Consider the following 22,736-nt stretch of genomic DNA (forward strand, 5'->3'; position numbering starts at 1 on the left):
CTTGGCAGCGTTGCCAGATCTAAATTGCTAGAAGTAGCGAGCTGACGGTCTAAAGGTAGCGAATTTGTAATAAAAGTAGCCCAATTTTTTTTAGTGAATGATGTGGGTTTCAAAGTAATGTATTTTGATATATAGAGTATACTACACGATGTTAATTGTTTTATTAATATTATTTCTGCACATACACACACACACATATTATACATATATATATATATATATATATATATATATATATATATATATATATATATATATATATATATATATATATATATATATATATATATATATATATATATATATATATATATATATATATACACATTATATATATAGATAATATGTGTGTGTGTGTGTGTATGTGACTTAACTTAAGACTTGACTTAAGACTCTTAATATTATGATAATCACGACATATCTGCATTAAAATCAGTGTGCAATTCCGGTTTTGGCCTCTACCGCCTTCTCACTTGTTCCCTTGTAACTTGTAACTCACTTGTAACACTTATATGCTGTGCTTCCTATTTTAACCTGCTATGTTTAATGGGATTCTTGTATTGTGATTTGTGTATTTGTACTCACTGAATTTGTGCGCCCCTTGAGGGACTTGAAGTAGAGGAAGGGGGTAGAAATATCCTAAGCTACTCTATTCCTTTGAGATGTATTTTTTTATTGTCTCAATAAACATACTTGAACTTGAAGTTGACTTTAATGTTTTTTTCGGCAGCTTTATTTCCTTAGTTTCCGAGCTGTTTTCTTTACCGTGTATGTTGTAATAAACTATTCCTATATTTACAGTTGTTTCTCCCTGTGAAGATTATTAAACAATGGTGATTATAAGGGCGCGGATGTTCAGCCTGGCCATTGCCGCCAGCAGCCCTTGGGCCCGCCCCGGCAGCTCCCAGTCTTTAATTTGGCACCTTTGATTCCTAGATTCCTAGATCTCCTATGACTCACTATAATCCTATACACACTATAGGAATCTCCTATAGGAGATTCCTATAGTGTGTGGTCTGGTCAACATTCCTAGATTGGAATTCACTACCAATTTCAATATATCCAAGTACTTTTAGTGTGAAATGCTGTTATTATATGCATAAATTGTTGTTTTAATAATATTACGCTTAACCACTTGGGCTGGACGGTAGAGCGACGGTTTCGTTTCCTACAGGTCCGCGTTCAATCCCCGACCGCCCAAGAGGTTGGGCACCATTCCTTTCCCCCGTTCCATCCCAAATCCTTATCCTGATCCCTTCCGAGTACTATATAGTCGTAATGGCTTGGCGCTTTCACTTGATAGTTCCCCCACCCCCCTGAATAATATTACGAGAGCAGTATTTACGGGCTATTCATGCCCGTGCCACCTCTTGGATGGCTTAATCTTCATCAATCGAGAGCAGTACGTCCTAACCAGACATTATATGATATCCTGAGCAGTTGATAAATAAAAGTAATTGCGGAGCTCCAGTTATCTAATACTTATCATAAATGGTATAAAACCTTATCATAAGCCAAGGGATTTGTAGATCAGTGTTTAAAGGGAATTCGGAAGTAATAATAATACAGCTGATGCCATCTGTCGGCAGAAGAGAACACTATCAACTGGCTGGTCAACAGTGACCATAAGATACAGCTTACGCCATCTGTTGACATCAAATTACACCTATAACAAATTACCCTACAAAATACAACTAACGCCATCTCTGTTTTTTCCAACGCACTATAAATAGCCAAACAGCAACCCATAAGGTGGGTTGTTGTGCTCGGGTAGGAGGTTCCAAGCTCCGCCCACAGATGGTATGGGGGTGCATAATAAATGGCATATCATTGGTAGACACTCTTTGTTGACATTCACACAACAGCCAATCACAGGAAGGGATCAGCTAAAGGCTCCATCCACTTAATAAATCAATCTTTATTCAGCACACCATCCTTGCTTATGACATTCTGCTTCAACTTTAATCTACATAAAAGTGAAATGTTAAGTATTTAAAAGTATTAATATAGTGATAATTAAATACTGCAGGATGTAACGGGTGTTACAGAAACATGGGCTGGCTACCTGAATTTTTACGTTATTATTGGGGGTTGCCTTGACACAAATAAAGATACGCTGCTCTGCCCTCTTATTCGAGTAAATTATTCAGTTAGATGGAGATTTCTGACAGGTGCAAAACAGAAATTGTTTTTCTTTTTCACAACAACCTTGTTGTTGTGCACAAGGACCTATTTCTTAGTTTAAATTTTATTCATAAAAGAGTGTTGGTATTCCCCGCAACAGCCAATCACAGGAAGGTATTTCCGGAAGCTCAGCCTCCTTATGGACTCAGCACATCGCTCTAGCTCATGGCTCGCTGTTTCATCTCTTGTATATACAAACTATGACTTTTTTCGATTACTGTTATAATTAATATGAGATATAAAAGTTTTTACACAAAATGGCTAAATTCTGCCATTAAATGGACTTTGTCTGGTATGCATACAAACATACATACACCAATTTATTACCATTCATCCATTATTAATTTCAAATGTAATGTTTACTGTCTAGTTTTTTCCTCTCGCCATTACTTGGTGCAATATTTGAAAGTTGTCTATTTATTTATCGATCAATCTATTATCTTGTATCTATATTTACAAGTTTCTGTGCTTGGAAGAAAACTCTGCATTGAATTGGGATTAATTTATTACATAATATTATTTAGTATTAATTAATATTTACAATTATTATTAATTACAATTATTTATAGCTTAGTTACTTTCATGTAACTCGCAATCGTACATTCTTAACATTAATAGCCCAAATTAGCACATCTTGCTTTTAAATTAAATTAGCCCAAAAAGTAGCAAGTAGCGAAATTAAAAATTTGGGAGCGCGGGGCTCTCAAAAGTAGCCCAATTCGCTATTTGTAGCCCAATCTGGCAACACTGAAACTTGGCAGAGTCGTCATACGCCACACAAAATAATGTTGTACAAGACGCAAGGTCTCGCTCCAACCACATTAGTAAATGCTCAGTAATTAATGATTCAATGAGATTCCTAAATCAGTGTAACTCATACATTAAAAAAATACATGAATGTATCCTCTTAGCCAATTCGAATTTTCCCAGTGCAAGCTGATAGCCTGATCAGTATGTTAGTTTAGTACATTTATTATGTACCCCCATACCCACCTTGTGGGCGGTAGTGAAGGTTACAGAGGAACATAATGGGCTCAGGGACTGAACCCCACAAAGTATTTTTGCTCGAAACGCTGTGCGTATTATTGGCTTTTGGTATTGTATGTACTTGCTCTGTCTATAAATCTTACATTATCTTTGTAACTAAATAAATAAATAAATAAATGTTTATTTAGGTAAGGTACATACATACAAGAAATTTTTACAAAGATTGGTTGACTTATAGGTAGAGCTAGTACATACAATGCCTAAAGCCACTATTACGCAAAGCGTTTCGGGCATGGAACTCATCTCTATTACTTTTACCTGAATAAACATTTGATTTGATTTTACAGACCATTTGTAAGTGCAATATGCACAAGATTTTTATGTGAATCTGTACCTTTGCAATATGTATTCACTCAGGGATAGTAGAATATATCATCAGTCTGCCCGAAGTTTGCTAGTAGTAAATTAGTACAGTAGTAGACTAGTACTGTACATTCGTGTTTTTTTTCCACCAGAGGCTGCTATAGTTTATTGTGCACACTGTACTCATCCTGTGAACAGTAGTGCAAAAAGAATTATAGAGGGCACGAAAGGTCTTACTCAGACCTCAGTGGTTGTTTGACATTAACTTTTACAATTTATATTTACATCTTATATTTAATTAAGATTAATTATAAAATATTTGCAATTCAACTGTTAAATTTTTAATGTCGAACTGCAAACGATCAAGACAAATGGAAAGAGCTTCGACAAGCTCTATCAACATCAGAGGCCCGAGACTGTTCAACACGCTTCCACTACACATAAGGGGCATAACTGGCAAACCCCTCACAGTGTTCAAGAGAGAACTGGATAAGCACCTCCAAAGGATACCTGATCAACCAGGCTGTGACTCATACGTCAGGCTGCGAGCAGCCGCGTCTAACAGCCTGGTTGATCAGTCCAGCAACCAGGAGGCCTGGTCGACGACCGGGCCGCGGGGACACTAAACCCCGGAAGCACCTCAAGGTAGCCTCAAGGTAGGTAGGTAGCTGTCGGCTTCCTGCCTTCGTCGAGGCAACTAGTGTTAGTGGCCCCTCAGGTAAATAATGATAGCAACAAACTATCTTGAGTGACAGGCATATAAGGTGAACCTAGCTAGAGCTCTTGACCTACACAGCCTGTAACCTTTAATATTGATTATAGGGTATCAGCACAATGCTGTGTATCTAAGCATAATAATAAAAAAACATAAATGACATATATATTGAAGAAAAGCATGATAATCCATTACATAGAGTAGAAGAATACACCTGCTTATAATTAACTGTTAGCACAAACATAACTTATTTATGTAATACATTAAATTATATGCATAAATTAAGCTGCAAATACTCCGTATTATAGTGTATTTGCGGTTGACAGCCAGATACGGTCTGTATGGGGGGGGGTTGGCACTCAAGGCACAGTGGAGTCAATGGCATAGTCAGAAGAGCTTCGTCACAGCTGTGTGACTGGCAGAAAGAACCTCTATTGCTAATGTCTTGCAATTCTACGTCTCGTTGGTCACCCTGAGGGGAATACAGTATACCCATGATGAAACTGCAGGCAGTCAGCCAAGACCCGAGAGAGAATTGAATCACCAGTACACTTTTATCGTCTTTGCATCGAAGACAGAGGCCATTTTGGCTCATTGTACTAACAAAGACTCAAAAGCTTCAAACGTCCTTATAATTCCAGCTCCTATTTTTTTTATTGTTAACAAGCTTAGGTATATACAGCAATGTGCTACTACTTTACAAAGTGTAGATAAAAAACTAGCTATAAGTTCATCTAATATCCCCATCTCACAGGATTGTTAGTCATTCATAGACTCATCTTGCCCGAAACGCTGTGCGCATTAGTGGTTTTAAACACTTGCTGTATCTTTAAATCCAACATTTTGCTTGTAACTTATTTGTACGTATGTAATTTTCCCTAAGTAAACATTATCATTATCACCCATGAAATGCGAACCCGAACACTATGAGTAATTATCGTACCTCAATCTACTGCTATCCGCGCACCCATTATCAAGGTGAAAGATTACGAGCTTATACTAACAAAATATTATCACAATATATATCCCGTTTCAAAGCATTTCGTTTAATCTCATGGTGAATAAATTACACCGTCGCATTTAATCCTTACGCTATACTTTCCTTCGGAGACAAGCAGTTATATATAACATTTATTTTTACAAGTTATATATAACATGAGAGGTCTCTGTAGTAGTTTTGTTAGTTCTCGACTCACAATCCAGAATTCTGGGTTCGAATCCCTGGCGGGACCGAAATAGCTGGGCCCACTTCTTGTCACCTAATGCACCTGTTTAACTAGTATTAAGTAGTTAGCTTGCTATGGGGCTGCATCCTAAGGGTCGGTAATTTGACCTTGGTGGAGACCTCGATATAAAACATGTATATATACACTCTGCTTCCTGTCCCCCAACGCAGTGAATTATTATTTCTTATTCGTCAACATGAAAGTATACACGCTACAGTTGAAACCACACGAATAAGACTATAAGATAACCAAAAACGAAGATAAATTTATTTCTTAATTAAGTGTATCTGAAACAAATTACAATGTTTCAATAAATATAAGCTGTCAAGCAGATTAACCAGCGGCTCAAGAACATACCGAATGCACTCATTATGCCAGATTAAACATGCACACACACACACATATAATATATATAATTATATGAATTAGGTTCTATATAATTAGAACACAAGAATCAAGAAAAACTACAGAAGGGGCCTTAACACAGGAAAAATGAAAGTTGTTCAATTTCAATCAAACTTTATTTACTAGTTATAGATGAAAGGGCTCCAACTGGTCCACGTTTCAGCATCGCAGCCTAAATAGAAAGGGGAAAAATACAAAAATTATTATTCAACGATTTTTCAACATTTTCAAAATTATTCTACAAACACAAATGTCAACTGATATCATTTCTATGACACTCAGCTATCACAATAGCATATAATAAAGGATTTTTCTAAGAATTATCCAAAATATGTTTAGTTTTACTTAAAAAAATATTAAAAGTCCCCCAAAAAATTATGCAACATTTTTGTTGCCATTTTTGTTTTATCAAAACCACACTGTTAGTGTGACTTTGACCTTCAAAAGGTTAATTCGACTTAAGTTTTCACATATAAAGTCATCTCTTACATTTTAAAATCTTTTTAAGTGTTAAGATAATGGAGTCGAAATGAGGAAGTGGTCTAAAGACCCGAAAACATTTAAGATATCCTGGCTAAAGGGTGGTTGCCTGAAGTGAAGGATGGAAATATGGCATATTGCAAAGATTGTAGAAGTAACATAAGAACTCATATAAATGATTCAAAGAAACACATTGAATCGTTAAAGCAGACAAAATATATACGAGGTAAGTCATCAGCAGATGGACATAGTTTGTTCTATCAAAGAAGCATGATAAACTTACTAAATTTGAGATTCGTCTGTCTGTATATATTGCAGGCCCTTTTTTCTGTTCAGTACACTGATCACTTTAGTGTACTTTTGAAAGCAAAACTGCCGTTAACTTCTTGTGTGAGATCTTAATTTGCATAATTTGTGTGAACATGGACAATCACATTTAGCATGAACAGAAATGTTTATACTTAAATTTATGGTATTAACAAGATCCAATATATATATATAGGCTCAGAGAATTTAATCTAATAATATGTTTACAAACTTGAGAACGTGAGCATGTCATCAAACAACCTGAAATACATAATGATGTCGCATGTTGGCCATGTAATAACATATATGTAATAACATAAATGTTATTCCACGTTCACCGGCTCACCACGGTGAGGTCTGCGACTACGAGCCGGACCAGGGTGACTCGTCCGAAAGAATCCTACAAGAAGGCAATCCTTCAAGCAGGAACTCTTCCGTTGCGTTGAACCCTAAACAACGCACCAAAGGTTACTTTGGGATATCTAGTGATAGCGAGGCTACCACTAGAAATCGCTCACCAATAGCAAGCTAATGGTGATATACTGAAGGCCACCCACGAAGGAGTAGCAAAAAAAAATATATATATGAGGGAAAGGGGAAGAGGAAAAGGTATGGGGGAAAAGGGAAGAGGTAAGGAAAGGAAAATCTGTAGACAGCCTTATGGTAGGAAGGCTTTTAGAACCCACTGGGTCCATCTCTTGAAGTTATGGAGTCCAACTGTAGAAATAGCTTGCAAAAGCACTTGATATGTTGCTTGAATCCAGTCACAGAGAATCTATCTGGACAAAGTCCACACAAGGAAGTATATGCAGAGTCCACTTATGAGTCCAATAAGCATAAAAATAACATTTTCCTTTTCCATAGAAATCATTTGGACAGAGTCCAATTGTAGAAATAACTTGAAAAGCACTTGACATATCACTTGTAATTCCATTCATTGGGAATCCATTTGGACAGTTTACACACGAAATCTCCTGCAGTATCCGATCCTTGGGAAACAATTTGGATAAATTCCACATAGTCCAAAGTCCGCACACGGAATCAACTGCAGAGCCTGATCCTTGGGAAATAATTTGGAAAAAGTCTACACAAGGAAGCACTTGCAAAGTCCACTTATGGATCTTTTTGAGGTTATCTTGAGATGATTTCAGGGCATAGCGTCCCTACGGCCCAGTCCTCGACCAGGCCTCCTTTTCGTTACACACCACCCAGGAAGCAGCCCGTAGCAGCTGGCTTACTCCCAGGTACCTATTTACTGCTAGGTGACAAGGGCATCAGGGTTAAAGAAACTCTGCCCATTTATTTCAGCCTCCACCGGGGATCGAACCCGGAACTTCAGGACTATGAATCCGAAGCGCTGTCCACTCAGCTGTCAGGCCCCCGTTTGTTGATCTTATTGATCAATAAGATCAATTATCGATTTGTATTAGATCCAATAAGCGATAAAATAACTTTTTCCAATTTCCATACAAACCATTTGGACAGAGCCCAATTGTAGAAATAACTTGAAAAAGCACTTGACATATCACTTGCGAGTCCGTTAATTAGGAATCCATTTGGATAGAGCCCACAAAAATAATCTTCCACAGAGCCTGATCCTTGGGAAATAATTTGGACAAAGTCCACACAAGGAAGCACTTGTAGAGCCCACTTATGAATCCATTAAGCACAAAAATAATAAAATTCCATGTCAATAGAAACCATTTGGACAGAGTCCAATTGTAGAAAAACTTGCAAAAGTACTTGACATATCACTTGTGATTCCATTCATTGGGAATCCATTTGGATAAGAGTCCAATCCTTGGGAACAATTTGCGCAAAGTCCACACAGGAAAACACCTGCAGAGTTCACTTAAGAATCCAATAAGTGTAGAAATAAAAACGTCCATTTCCTCTACCATTTGGACAGTCCAATTTTAAAAATAACTTGCTAGTCCATTCATTGGGAATCCATTTGGACAGAGTCCACACACGAAACCATCTGCAGAGTCCGATCCTTGGGAAATAATTTGAACTCTAAGTGATTCCACACAAGGAACCACTTGCAAAGTCTACTTATGAATCCAATAAGAGAAGAAATAAAATGTGCATTTCCTTCGAATTGGTTTGGAAGTCCAATTGTAGAAATAACTTGGAGAATCACTTCATATATTAATTGCGATTCTATTCATTGGGAATCCATTTGAACAGTGCACGCAAAGTCTACTTCAGACATCAATGTCAGAATCCCTTGACATTAATACAAGAGTAGAAATAGCCTAAGATACTATCTTTTTCAATACTTCAATAAACTTACTTGAACTTGACATTATTGTTAGTCCGCTTTTATTGACTGGAAAAAAATGTGGACATTAGTCCACTATCAGGATTAAGAAACATGGTAAACTGAGTCAAAATATAAAAGACCGAAACCTCTCATAAATAAATTTATGACATACGAAAGAGCAATGAAAACAATGTTATTTGCAGGATTCTGTGATAGGTGTATAGTAACTGTAGGATATGGATATTGTTTTGTAGGATAATGAGGGTTTAATTGACAATGTTGGTTTGGCAGACACGTTTCATCGGTCAATCTCAATTGAGAAAGTCTCATCGAACAAAATTCTACCATGGAAAAAGGAAAAAAGTATATGTTTGTATGTAAGGATGGGATGAGTATGATCAGGATTGATTTTTTTTTTATTTTAACATCGTTTTAAGGCTGCTAAAATGAAGTAATTAATATTCCTACTTATATTTACATGAATTTACCTGAGGGTCATGATGTCTAGTGGCCTCGATGGGAACAGGAAGCCTGTGTATAAATATTTGATCCCAACACTTCCTTAACTATGTATGGTGCTATAACCACCTCAGCCATCCATGATAGCACGTCTGTAAATATAAAATTCGTTAAAACATTCATTCAATCTATTGAAAATTATAGTGTTCTATAAATGCTCACTCAGGAAGCACACTCATTTGACTAACAATAAACCAAAGATAATGAAAATTTATTAAAATCATAGAAGTAAAAAACAATTGATGTTCTTTACTAATAATTAATAACTCATTTTGTCGTAGATGGCAGACTCAATACGTATATACCCTTAGATTAAAAACCAAGGTTCCCTAATGTCGAACTACCGACATTAACTACCTGGGGAGGATCTCTCCCACAACAGTCGACTAACTCAAAGGTACCTATTTCCTTGGTACCTGATGGATAGGGGACGGATAATCTTGGTTATCTTGAGGTTATCTTGAGATGATTTCGGGGCTTTAGTGTCCCCGCGGCCCAGTCCTCGACCAGGCCTCCACCCCCAGGAAGCAGCTCGTGACAGCTGACTAACACCCAGGTACCTACTTTACTGCTAGGTAACAGGGGCATAGGGTGAAAGAAACACTGCCCATTGTTTCTTGCCGGCGCCCGGGATCGAACCCGGGACCACAGGATCACAAATCCAGTGTGCTGTCCGCTTGGCCGACCGGCTCCCTCAAACTTATCAAACTTGATAAACTTATCAATTGTGACACCAGCTCTCCACAGCTCAGTTGCTTAATTTAGAAACTGTTCTTGTGGTCGGTCTGGAGCCCATTGTTGATATGACGATGTGCATTGAATATTGTAACTAGCTCATCAAGCTAGAATTTTGTAACTTGCTTAGCTAAATGAATTGAGGGGTTCAGTCCCTGAGCTCATTATGTTCCGCTGTAACCGTATCCACTACCGCTCACAAAATGGGTATGGTGTATAATAAATGAACTAAACTAACTTAATTTTGTTCCAAAACTAAATTATGGTAAGTTTGATTTGAAATTTATTATTATGCAAAAGGCATTTGTACTAGAATTAAGAACAGACTAACAAAAATAAAACTTACTTGTTTGAGGAAGTTAATACAATTAGGCTTTAAACAAATCTGTAATATAAAAAATCATTAAAGCTGTAAAAAAAATTGTTTAAATGGTAATCGAAGGACACAATTATTATAAATACACTAGTTAGGTTCATTGGACAAACTATTATCTTTCAATTAGGCAACAAAAAATCAATGTATTAATAAAATGATTGGATTGGAAAACCCCAATTATGCAAACTGGCTGCAAATCCTGCAATAATATATTAAAGTTATAAAAATTGGCTGTAAAAATAGTGATTAGGCATTAAAAACAATTATACATATTGACTAATACTGTATAAGCAATTATATAATTAAGAAGCTATACAAATGGCTGCAAGGAAAGTGATTAGGCTAGACAAAACAATTACAATATATAAATTAGCTGCAAGGGAAGCAATTATAACAAAAAATCATTAAGCTGAAACGCAATATTTTAAAATTGTTAAGCTGTAAGGAAAAAATTATTATACTCGCTAGGTTGCAAGGAAAATCAATGATCTAATAAATGACAAAATATAAATGTTTATATAGGTAAATCTACATACAAGATGAGTTACAAACAATGTTGGATTTCTAGATAAGAGCTAGTACATACTATGCCTAAAGCCACTAATACGCACAGCGTTTCAGGCAAGATTTTTCAATTACGGTACAAATAATAATTCATTAATACAAAATGATTGGGCTGGAAAAAAACAATTATGTAAAATGGCTGTAAGGCAATAATATAATTAGTTATAAAAAATTGGCAGTAAAAAATAATGATTAGGAAGGAAAAACAATTATACAAATTCACTAATATAAGCAATTTTATAATTAAAAGGTTATAAAAATGACTGCAAGAAAAGTGATTAGGTTGGAAAAAATTATATAAATTGGCTGTAAATTAAGCAAGTATATATATAGGCTGTGGAGTAAACAATTATATATATTATCTGTAAAGTAAGCAATTATATAAATTAGCTGTAAGTTAAGCAATTATATACATTAGCTGTGGAGTAAACAATTATATATATTAGCTGTAAGGTAAGCAATTATATAAATTAGCTGTAAGTTAAGCAATTATATATATTAGCTGAGGATTAAACAATTATATATATTAGCTGTAAGGTAAGCAATTATATAAATTAGCTGTAAGTTAAGCAATTATATATATTAGCTGTGGAGTAAACAATTATATATATTAGCTGTAAGATTAGTTATTATATAATTAAGCTCTAAGAAAGCCTATTATATAAATTGGCTGTATAAGGATTTATATAAATAGGTTACAACCAAAAATTATATTCCTAAACTTAAGAACGCAATTATACAAATAGGATGCAAGGGAAAAGTTATACAAATTACAGTAATTGTAATGAAGGCAGCTATACAACAAGGCAATAATGAAAAAAAAATCGTTTTTAAGAAAAACCTTCGAGATATAAGGAAATAAAATATATATATACAATGTATAAATAAATATAGACATAGGTTGTAAGCAAAATAAATTAAATTGCTGTGAAAATAATTGGATGAATTATTAAGCAATAAAGATTAAAAATAGCAAAACTTCCTGTACAAAGTTAATTTAAAAAAAATTTTGGTTATGTTAAATAAATTAATTGAGAACAATTTCAACTCCCTGAACTATCCAGGGTAAAGATGTGTCCCAGGACTACCCAGGGGTAAAGATGTGTCCCAGGACTACCCAGGGTAAAGATGCGTCCCAGGACTAACCCGGGTAAAGATGCGTCCCAGGACTACCCGGGGTAAAGATGTGTCCCAGGACTACCCCGGGGTAAAGATGTGTCCCAGGACTACCCTGAGGTAAAGATGTGTCCCAGGACTACCCTGAGGTAAAGATGTGTCCCAGGACTACCCGGGGTAAAGATGTGTCCCAGGACTACCCGGGTAAAGATGTGTCCTAGGACTACCCGGGTAAAGATGTGTCCCAGGACTACCCGGGTAAAGATGTGTCCCAGGACTACCCGGGGTAAAGATGTGTCCCAGGACTACCCCGGGTAAAGATGCGTCCCAGGACTACCCGGGGTAAAGATGTGTCCCAGGACTACCAGGGGTAAAGATGTGTTCCAGGACTACCCGGGGTAAATACCTGCCTATCCTGGGTAAATACCTGTGTCCCAGCACCAATTTGAGTAAACTTTGCTCCAGGACTAACTCCAGGGCGAAAGTATGGTTCAGGACCCTTGGTAAGGGCAGAGCCGAAAAAAAAGATTATTTATAACCTGCCCAAAAAATCTTATCATAATTATACGGCTCTCAGACGATACTAGTCGTGTCCTCACCCATACTAGCTGTATTTGCAGTTAAGCTCCAGCTCCAGTGTCTGGCTCTAAAATATTGATCGACTGGAGTGGTTGAGTCCTATTACACCTACTTTTGAGTCCTTTTATTGTCGGTCTTGACTATCCCCAAGTTCATTCTCCTTTATCTTCCAATAGCTGAGCAGATCAGACAAGGAAGCAGCACTGGAAAGAAAATTAAAAGTATTAAAATATATTATTCAGGCTATCAAACTTCGTAATAACAACGTTAAAACAACCTCGCTGAAATTTTAATAAATCGCAAACATGTTAATAACTATTTAAATTATTTAAATTTTCACGTTACATTGATTGGAAGTAGAACAATCCAAATAATTTTGTTTGACAAATGTTTGTTTTTTTCAATTTGAAATAGAAAAAAACTGTGCTGGAGACTGGAATATAAAGGCGAAAACTCTATAACTTCTATCATCACAAATATCGTCTCAATAAAATGTCTAACAAAAATATTAGCTCTCCACAATGAATGTTCAATACAATCTCCTCCCACTTGTCTACGTTCTAAGCTGTTGTGTTTAATACACCTAAACCTGGGCGCCATGCAGTTAACGGCATATGATTAACCTTCCTCTTAGATGGAATATTAGATGAACTTAAGCTAGTATTTGATCAATCTGGAGGCGATCAATCCTCTGCAATCCTTCATAAGGAATAGTAGTAGCCCATTACTGTGTATATCTAAGCTTAATAATAACACGTTACCGGCTTTTTGTATATTCCCATATCACATATATGTATTATATTGGGCCTAAGGTTAGGTTACTTTGTCTTTGCAACATCAATAAAAAGTCTTTACAGTGTGTCCAAATTCAATAGTAGCGATTTCGACTTTCTATTCATATTTACGTCAATATTTGTACGATGATCCCCTTCGTTACTATAAGTACTACCTAAACAGGATAATGGGCAGAGTTGGCACGTAAATGGGTATTGCCGAGCAAAGAGCAGTTGGCGGGCATAGGGCGATTGGCGCGCAAATGGCGATTGGCGGGCAAAGGGCGGATGGCGCGCAAGGGGCGGTTGGCGCGCAAATGGCGATTGGCGGGCAAAGGACGATTGGCGCGTAAATGGAGATTGGCGGGCAAAGGACGGTTGGCGCGTAAATGGAGATTGGCGGGCAAAGGGCGGTTGGCGCGCAAATGGCGATTGGCGGGCAAAGGGCGGTTGGCGCGCAAATGGCGATTGGCGGGCAAAGGACGGATAGCGCGCAAGGGGCGGTTGGCGCGCAAATGGCGATTAGCGCGCAAAGGGCGGTTGGCGCGTAAATGGAGATTGGCGGGCAAAGGGCGGATGGCGCGCAAGGGGCGGTTGGCGCGCAAATGGCGATTAGCGCGCAAAGGGCGGTTGGCGCGTAAATGGAGATTGGCGGGCAAAGGGCGGATGGCGCGCAAGGGGCGGTTGGCGCGCAAATGGCGATTAGCGCGCAAAGGGTGGTTGGCGCGTAAATGGAGATTGGCTGACAAAAGGGCGGTTGGCGCGCAAATGGCGATTGGCGCACAAGGGGCGGTTGGCGGGCAAAGGGCGGTTGACGGGCAAGGGGCGGTTGACGGGCAAGGGGCGGTTGACGACCCTGGGAGGGAGGCGTGCCTGAGTGGATGCCGCGCTTAGGTGGGAGGAGTGCCTAAGGGTATAAGGCGTGCCTGAGTGGGTTGGCGTACCTGGATTGATTGTTACGCTTGGACGGGAAGCGTGGAAGGGTGATAGGCCTGCTTAGGTGGGAGGCGTGCATGGGTGGGAGGCGTGCATGGGGTGGGAGGAGGCGTACATGGGGTGGGAGGAGGCGTACATGGGGTGGGGGGAGGCGTACATGGGGTGGGGGAGGCGTACATGGGGTGGGGGGAGGCGTACATGGGGTGGGGGGAGGCGTACATGGGGTGGGGGAGGCGTACATGGGGTGGGGGGAGGCGTACATGGGGTGGGGGGAGGCGTACATGGGGGTGGGGGGAGGCGTACATGGGGGTGGGGCGAGGCGTACATGGGTGTGGGGGGAGGCGTACATGGGGGTGGGGGAGGCGTACATGGGGTGGAGGGAGGCGTACATGGAGTGGGGGGAGGCGTACATGGAGTGGGGGGAGGCGTACATGGAGTGGGGGGAGGCGTACATGGAGTGGGGGAGGCGTACATGGAGTGGGGGGAGGCGTACATGGGGTGGGGGGGGAGGCGTACATGGGGTGGGGGGGGGGGAGGCGTACATGGGGTGGGGGGGGGAGGCGTACATGGGGTGGGGGGAGGCGTACATGGGGTGGGGGGAGGCGTACATGGGGTAGGGGGGAGGCGTACATGGGGTAGGGGGAGGCGTACATGGGGTGGGGGGGAGGCGTACATGGGGTGGGGGGAGGCGTACATGGGGTAGGGGGAGGCGTACATGGGGTGGGGGGGAGGCGTACATGGGGTGGGGGGGAGGCGTACATGGGGTAGGGGGAGGCGTACATGGGGTGGGGGGAGGCGTACATGGGGTAGGGGGAGGCGTACATGGGGTAGGGGGGAGGCGTACATGGGGTAGGGGGGAGGCGTACATGGGGTAGGGGGAGGCGTACATGGGGTGGGGGGGAGGCGTACATGGGGTAGGGGGAGGCGTACATGGGGTGGGGGGAGGCGTACATGGGGTGGGGGGGAGGCGTACATGGGGTGGGGGGGAGGCGTACATGGGGTGGGGGGGAGGCGTACATGGGGTGGGGGGAGGCGTACATGGGGTGGGGGGAGGCGTACATGGGGTGAGGGGAAAGCGTACATAGGGTGGGGGGAGGCGTACATGGGGTTGGGGGGAGGCGTACACGGGTCGAGGCACAAACCAAAAAATTAAAATAGTTACTGGAAATAACATGTGGTTAGTGTCATTTGAATTATTTTTACGAAACTAGGAAGTCATAATTAAATTCCCAAAAACCTTATTATCTACAACTAGTGTAACCTCTACGTGATGTGTTCCATTTAGAGTGTAGTTTCACCTGTCAGTTAATATACCAAAACCTATTTCCGAACCCGAAATAAAAAAATATAATTGCAGAGTGGAGAACAAGCGTACTTACACGACTGAAGATGAGACAGGACTGACGGAGGGCGTCGCGCCCGCCCCTTATATACCTCCCGCCCTATTTTCCCGCCACAAATTCAGTACTCCATAACTACCTACGTGAAACAACTATGACTATTTTATCCCATATCAATGCCCAGAAAGATAGCCGATAAATAGTATGTATGGCGATTCGATGTCATGTGCTGTTGGCTGTTATAGTGTGCGGCCCATATTGCCGGCCCGTTCTCACGATTCGACACTGCAAAAAAATTTAATTGTCTTGCCTTACCAGAAACGTTCCAACCGAATCTGTCGAGGCCGATACTCTGAACAGGTCAATAATGCCGTACTTTAAGTTTGTCTAAAATCGAAGCTGACGAGGCCCTATTTGGCAGTTGTTAACGGAATAAGTTCATAGAATATGGTAGTTCAAGTTCAAGTTCAAGTACGTTTATTGAGACAAGAAAAAATACATCTCAAAGGGATAGAGTATCTTAGGCTATTTCTACCCCCTAAGAATATGGTAATATAATAAAGAACACTATCATAGGTAAACAAATATCTAACAAAAAACAGTATAATTAAAATGATAATAAATAAGGTCCCTCATTGTTCCTGAGGATTTTTTCAATTGGATTTTAAACTTTTGCATTATTAACAAACTTAGATGAACTCAACAATGTACTGCTACTCAATTATAGTTATCAATAATACTATAACGCAGTTGAACTATGCAATGACGATTTCCCTATTTATTGTCAGATTCTACCAACTACATTTATTTAAAAAAAAATACAAATATAAAGAGCTCACCTTTATTGTGAATTAGTTTTGAAAATTGCCAATAAATATTTACCATAATGTTGATAAACTGAGCAAATAATGTTTAAATTTAGTATCAATTTAATTTTATTGTGATTTTCCTTACATTTTTCATGCCTCTTGGTTAGAGTTCGAAATGTAGTTTTAATAACATGTGCCATAGCTTGAAAAATGTTTGGAACCATCTGTTGAATACCGTCATTTACAAAATTTGAGTCTGTAGCCACCGGTGATGTAAGGACGACAGACATAGCTACTCGTCCTGCCCATGTAGAATACAAGTTATATGCAAGTTATTGACCCAGACTACGTTCCACCATGTAGCTCAAGTTCAAGTATGTTTATGAGACAAGAAAATACATCTCAAAGGGATAGAGTGGCTTAGGCTATTTGGTCTCGTAAAGTGTGCTCGTCCACAGGTTGCACCATTCTAGCCGGGGGGGAAATCCGGTGACTGATCACATAAAGAACGGAAGGAAGAGCAGTATGGCAAGCTGGACAGGTGCCAGATGTAGTGGAGCCAGCTGGGCAGATGTCAGATGTAGCGAGGCCAATGGAGCATTCATTGGCCAGATGTAGCGAGGCCAACTGAACATTGGTCAGATGTAGCGAGGCCAACTGAGCATTGGTCAGATGTAGCGTGGCCAACTGAGTATTGGTCAGATGTAGTGAGGACAACTGAGCATTGGTAGCGAGGCCAACGGAGCATTGGTCAGATGTAGCTTAAAGCCAGTTGGAGGAGGGACAGGAAGTGCCAGTGAGGGTGGTTGGAAACTGGGATGCACGTCGCTTGCCAAATTTCCGGTGCCAGGTCCTAATACACCCTTCATCCAACTCAGACACTTCCTCGGATGGTGAGGATTCCTTTTCGCCTTCCTATACAAGATCTCCTTGCTGTGTACAGTACTAAAGTGATGTAGTGAGTGACTTTCAGCGCACATCATGTTTCACAAGACCGGTGATTGACTACGTATCTAAGGCGCTGTGAGTTGAAGCAAATGATTGAAAAGGATTACCATGACAATAAGGGCCTACAGGGTATTTAGTAGCACCTGTGTACAAGAACGACGGCTTCCAAAATATATTAATATCAGAACACACGACCGAGCAGCAAGAAGCAGGCCTTCACCAAAGAGTATCGCCAAGACCTGATACATCAGATTCACAAAGCTGAGAATGAGATCAGTGTATACAAATCACAGCTGCAGCATATGGGTCAGTGGATGAACATTGACGACGACCTCCGGTTCACCATGGACCGATGCTTCGATGAACTTACAGTATAGCCTAACACCGGCTTCCTGAATCTTACCGGATTCAACTTTATTGAAGACCAAACCACACTTAAAACACGGCATAAACTGCCTCATTGTGTCCAGACCAAGTGAGATAGCCTGAAAAATATGGAGTTGGAGATCCTGCTATGAGATATTTGACCAAATAACACAGGAAGGTCACAAGGTCACCGTTAAGGATACCGAACTCGCAGCATCTGACAGAAGGATAAATGACTAGATTCAACTACAGAAGCACCATACCCACGCACCGTCCACTCCCTCCTTCACCTTTGCCCTTCACCCCCATCTCTCCCCCGCCATCCTGTCTAGATAACTAGCCTCAAGTAGAGAGCGGATGTCTTAGAGAATATCCAGAGTGTCACTGTACGTCTTGGAGTACGCCCAGGGTACTGTGATGATGGTGTTCCAGGGAAATGGGCCACCTTGGACGGATTGTCAGCGGTCGTTTGCAGTGTGTGGGTGGCCCAAGATGGAGAAGACAGTTCTACTTCTGGTGATAGTTGTGTTGTGGGGGTCAACAGGATACGCACAAATTTCTCCAGGTTAGTTTTGGTGGGTGTTGCGTTGGGTGTTCAGACGAGTATTGTGGTATTTAATTTAGTTTATTTGCTATGCACTTCATACACATCGTGTGGGTGATAATGTAAAAATTTTGAGAGCCATACATAATGGGCCCAGGATCTGACCCTCAAATTTCAGTTAGCTAAGCATGTTAGTCTTGATAAGATAGTTACAAGGTTTGTAGTTTGTTCAGTTAGTTTATTATGAACTCCCACTCCTATCGTCCGAGTGTGTGGCAAAATGATTTCAATGTCACATATATGTCCAAGCAATTTAAGCTATAAGCTAAGTAATTTACATTCGTGTAGTTAGTTGCACAGAGTTTCAAATGACATTCAGGCTTTCACACAACCACCAGTGGGCGGCGGTGGAAAGTTTAGTTATGTGCATGCACTACCTATAGTTTAGATGTTAAATTGAAGTGGGTGTTGTGGTAGATGTAACTTTTATTATTGTGTATTTTCGGGTAAATATTTACCTGAATGTTGTGATGGCTGTAGAATTAACCCGATGGGCACAGCCTGTTCTCACAACTCAACATGCATACAGTTTACAAGTGGCTTTGTATGTTCAAAAGAGTATTAACAGGTGCGAGTCGGAGAACCCTATAAAACGGTGTGTATGAGGTGTTGGTAGATTAATTAATAATGTAGAGGGGTAAGTGTAAAGAGGTACGAGAGCGTGGTTTTTAGAGTAGGCTTCTATATGCCTACAGATTTGCTTCAACCCCCAACAAGCCACAGTGTAGGACGGAAAACTGGAGGAATTTTATCACCCATAGGGTTATAAACAGGTAAATTCAGGTAAAACCCTTGGAACCTCATATCCGCCAAAGCCGTAAAAGCCAAGACGGTTTAGTTCAAATTCCATCTGGAAAAAATCCTCAGGAAAAATGGAGTGAACCTTTGACAAGCCTCCGGCATCCTGTCACTATCATGGTCACTAGATAGTCACGCTCGGGTAAATTCAAGTTTAAGTATATTACATTCCGCCTAGCCCACCCCCCTCATTTCTCTTACATTATCCTAGAGACAAACGGCAAGAATTATCATCTTGAGGATAGAATACAAGAGGCTAATGACATTTACTCAGGGGAAATGTTCTTTGATAAGCGAATTGCACTGTGCTCGTATCCTGATGCTTGTTGGGAAACATTAAAAGTTCATGCTCTCTCTCTCTCTCTCTCTCTCTCTCTCTCTCTCTCTCTCTCTCTCTCTCTCTCTCTCTCTCTCTCTCTCTCTCTCTCTCTCCCTCTCTCTTCCTCTCCCTCTTTCTAACATAAGAGTAGCACCTATAACAATCACAACCACATCAATCATAACACAATCACCCATAACAATCTCAACAACAATAAACCACAACAGTAGTACTTATAACAACAATCTCAACCACAACTCTAGCACTTGTAACAACAATCACAACAACCACATGAACAACTAAGACAGTAGTTGCACCTATAACAACAATCTCAACAACTAAAACAATAGCAACAGTAATAACAGTCTCAATCACCACCACACCAACAGCTATAACGACAGCAACTCCACCTGTAACAACAATCTCAGCAACCACATCAACAACTATAACAACAGTAGCACCTATAACAATCTCATCAACCACACCAACTATAACAACAGTAGCATCTATAACAATCTCATCAACCACACCAACAACCATTAGAACAGTAGCACCTATAACAATCTCAGTAACCACAGCAACAACCATATCAGTAGCACCTATAACAATCTAAAGAACCACACCAACAACCATGACAACAATAGCACCTATAACAAAAACCTCAGCAACCACCTCAACAACCATAACAGTAGCGCCTATAATAACAATGGCATAATAGCACATTATAATAACAATCTCGATATGACACTACTGAACTTCCAGCAGCACCAGTTGTGTGGTGTAAGGAACCCTCTTTGTATATGGTTTGAGAGTGTGCGCTTATGAATAGAGTACCAATCTGATTTACAGCACTGTAATTGTCTTACTGGGTGAGAAGGGAAATATTATAATTGGGAAGAGGGTAATATTCCATGGTGCAGAAGTGCCATTCATCTCTCTCTCTCTTGTTATAGATTGTGAATCATGCATTTTGATGAGCCGTTACATTTCTTGTGTGTCAAGTTTAGTGCTATCCTGTTGACAAAATTTTAAGAAGCTATCTTTGTTTTTCTTAAATAATTGGACACTCCTCACCTTCTTTATATAAATTTTACATTAACATTATAGAATGTGCAATGATTCACTGTGTCCAATTACAGATGCAAACACTAACCCCAGCATGACATCCACGGAAGTTAGTACAAACAGCTCTAACAACACGTCGGACAGAACGAATACCGCCACAGAATCACCCGGATGCAACTCTACCGAAGCATTGGTCAAGAATATCACAGAAATCATGGAAAATGTGAAGGAAGGCATGGAAAATGTGAAGGAAGGCATGGAAAATGTGAAGGAAGGCATGGAAAATGTGACGAAAGGCATGGAAAATGTGATGAAAGGCATGGAAAATGTGACGAATGGCATGGAAACTGTGATGAAAGTCATGGAAAATGTGACGAATGGCATGGAAACTCTGATGAAAGTCATGAAAAATGTGACGAATGGCATGGAAACTGTGATGAAAGTCATGGAAACTGTGATAATAGAATGCAACAGATTGACTGTTGCTCTAATATTCTTCATTGTCATCCTAATGGTTCTTGGAGGAGCTGTCATTTATTTATATCTGGAGAGAATGAAGCCATCAAAGGACAGCGAGAAACATTATTTTGAAGAAAAGTCGCAGCATTCTATCATGTCATGCACATCTGCTACAGTGGAGCTCCGACCCTCTAACACTTCTCGCCAGTCTACCTTCGTGGCGTCCCAACCTTTGAGTACTCACAATAGCCATCTCAATCACACCAGGAATATGTCTGGCTCCGAGAGGGATGATCCATCGAGGAAACATCTACATCCACCTCTGTCTAAACCTCCTCCCCCATCAGATACACAGGAGCCAACGTTTCCCATCTCCGGGTCATTGGGTGACGTGGATGAATCTTCTTCAAAGAAACCTCGACACATTCCTTCATCGCCGCCACCTGCCCCAAAGGAGACTCCAGACTCCATGTTCCCAAAGACCTCTGGATCCTTGGGTGACGCCGACCACTACCCTGCAGACAATGATGATGATGACGACGAACATGACTACGATTACTTAGATATCAATATGCTCAAACAACAGATGGATAAAGAAAAGAAAGCAGAGCAAAGGCAAGAACAGATGGGAAAAGAAGATTCAATTACACCGAAAAAGGAAGAGAAAGAGCAAGTAACAGAAGACGGTGAAGCAATTTTGTCTCGTCATGACTCTGAGAACTCACTTTACAACGTAATAGTGGGAGCAAACTGTAATGAAAATGAAATTGAAATGGAAAGTAATTTATAAACACATTACAAATAATATAAAATACAAATATTAAAGTTAAGAAAATGTGAAATTTCAAATATTAGTGAAAAAGAAAATGGAATCTGGAAACATTTATCTATTTACCATTAGGTATAATGGAGATTGTAAATGTTTATGTGTGTATAAGCAGAGACTAACAGTATTTCGGGCGAGTCATCAAGTACATACATTTGTTGAGGTATTCACTGAGAATTTGCAGTGATTTGTTAGTTAATCAGTTTTAATCTGTTGACTGAGGTAAACATAGAATTTAGAGTAATATAGAAATTAGACACCCAATCCACAAGTCTGAAAATAAAGAATTAAAATGTTTTGGTCTGTTCTGGACCATTATCAAGTTGGATGTCTAATTTTTAAGCACGTTATTGTGACCTATTGTCTGCATAATTTAGAAGCTAATATAAGCACCATTAATACTTAACAAAGTACACTTTGGTTCTAATAATGTAACAGTTGAAATGTACTGAATACAGAATCCTTAAAAATAAATGTACAGTAACTGAATTTAACTCTAATCACAGAAACAAACTTAAACAATATCATATAATACTAACAGAAGATTTAAACATCGACCCTAATAGCTAGGTGAAACATGTCACTTAGCTTTCTCAGCTGTATGAACTCCTGTATATGTGTGTCCCTATAATCACAAAACCCACTAGAATTACCTGTACTTAACCCACAGAA

The 22,736-nt window shown here is 39.9% G+C and overlaps 1 protein-coding gene and 1 long non-coding RNA gene across 2 annotated transcripts; one reads left to right on the forward strand and one right to left on the reverse strand.

Moving 5' to 3' along the window:
• Window positions 1-7,133: 7,133 nt before the first annotated feature.
• On the reverse strand, window positions 7,134-13,024 carry LOC123767441 (uncharacterized). Its single transcript, XR_006773975.2, has 3 exons — window positions 12,934-13,024; window positions 10,533-10,571; window positions 7,134-9,543 (listed from the first exon to the last, which is right to left on the reverse strand). It is a non-coding gene; the product is annotated as an uncharacterized lncRNA (long non-coding RNA).
• Window positions 13,025-17,230: 4,206 nt separating this feature from the next.
• Window positions 17,231-22,553, forward strand: LOC123767318 (uncharacterized). The gene is made up of 2 exons (XM_045756893.2): window positions 17,231-18,558; window positions 20,854-22,553. Exons 1-2 carry the CDS (start codon window positions 18,411-18,413, stop codon window positions 22,026-22,028), a joined length of 1,323 nt encoding a protein of 440 aa, XP_045612849.2. The 5' UTR covers window positions 17,231-18,410; the 3' UTR covers window positions 22,029-22,553.
• The last annotated feature ends 183 nt before the right edge of the window (window positions 22,554-22,736 follow it).

Source organism: Procambarus clarkii, chromosome 74, assembly GCF_040958095.1.
Source record: "Procambarus clarkii isolate CNS0578487 chromosome 74, FALCON_Pclarkii_2.0, whole genome shotgun sequence".
Lineage (NCBI taxonomy): Eukaryota > Metazoa > Arthropoda > Malacostraca > Decapoda > Cambaridae > Procambarus > Procambarus clarkii.

Coding starts and splice junctions, on each gene's coding strand:
- LOC123767318 (XM_045756893.2), top strand. CDS start 18,411: ATGATGGTGTTCCAGGGAAATGGGCCACCTTGGACGGATTGTCAGCGG. Junction 18,559..20,853: donor ATACGCACAAATTTCTCCAG/GTTAGTTTTGGT, acceptor GTCCAATTACAG/ATGCAAACACTAACCCCAGC.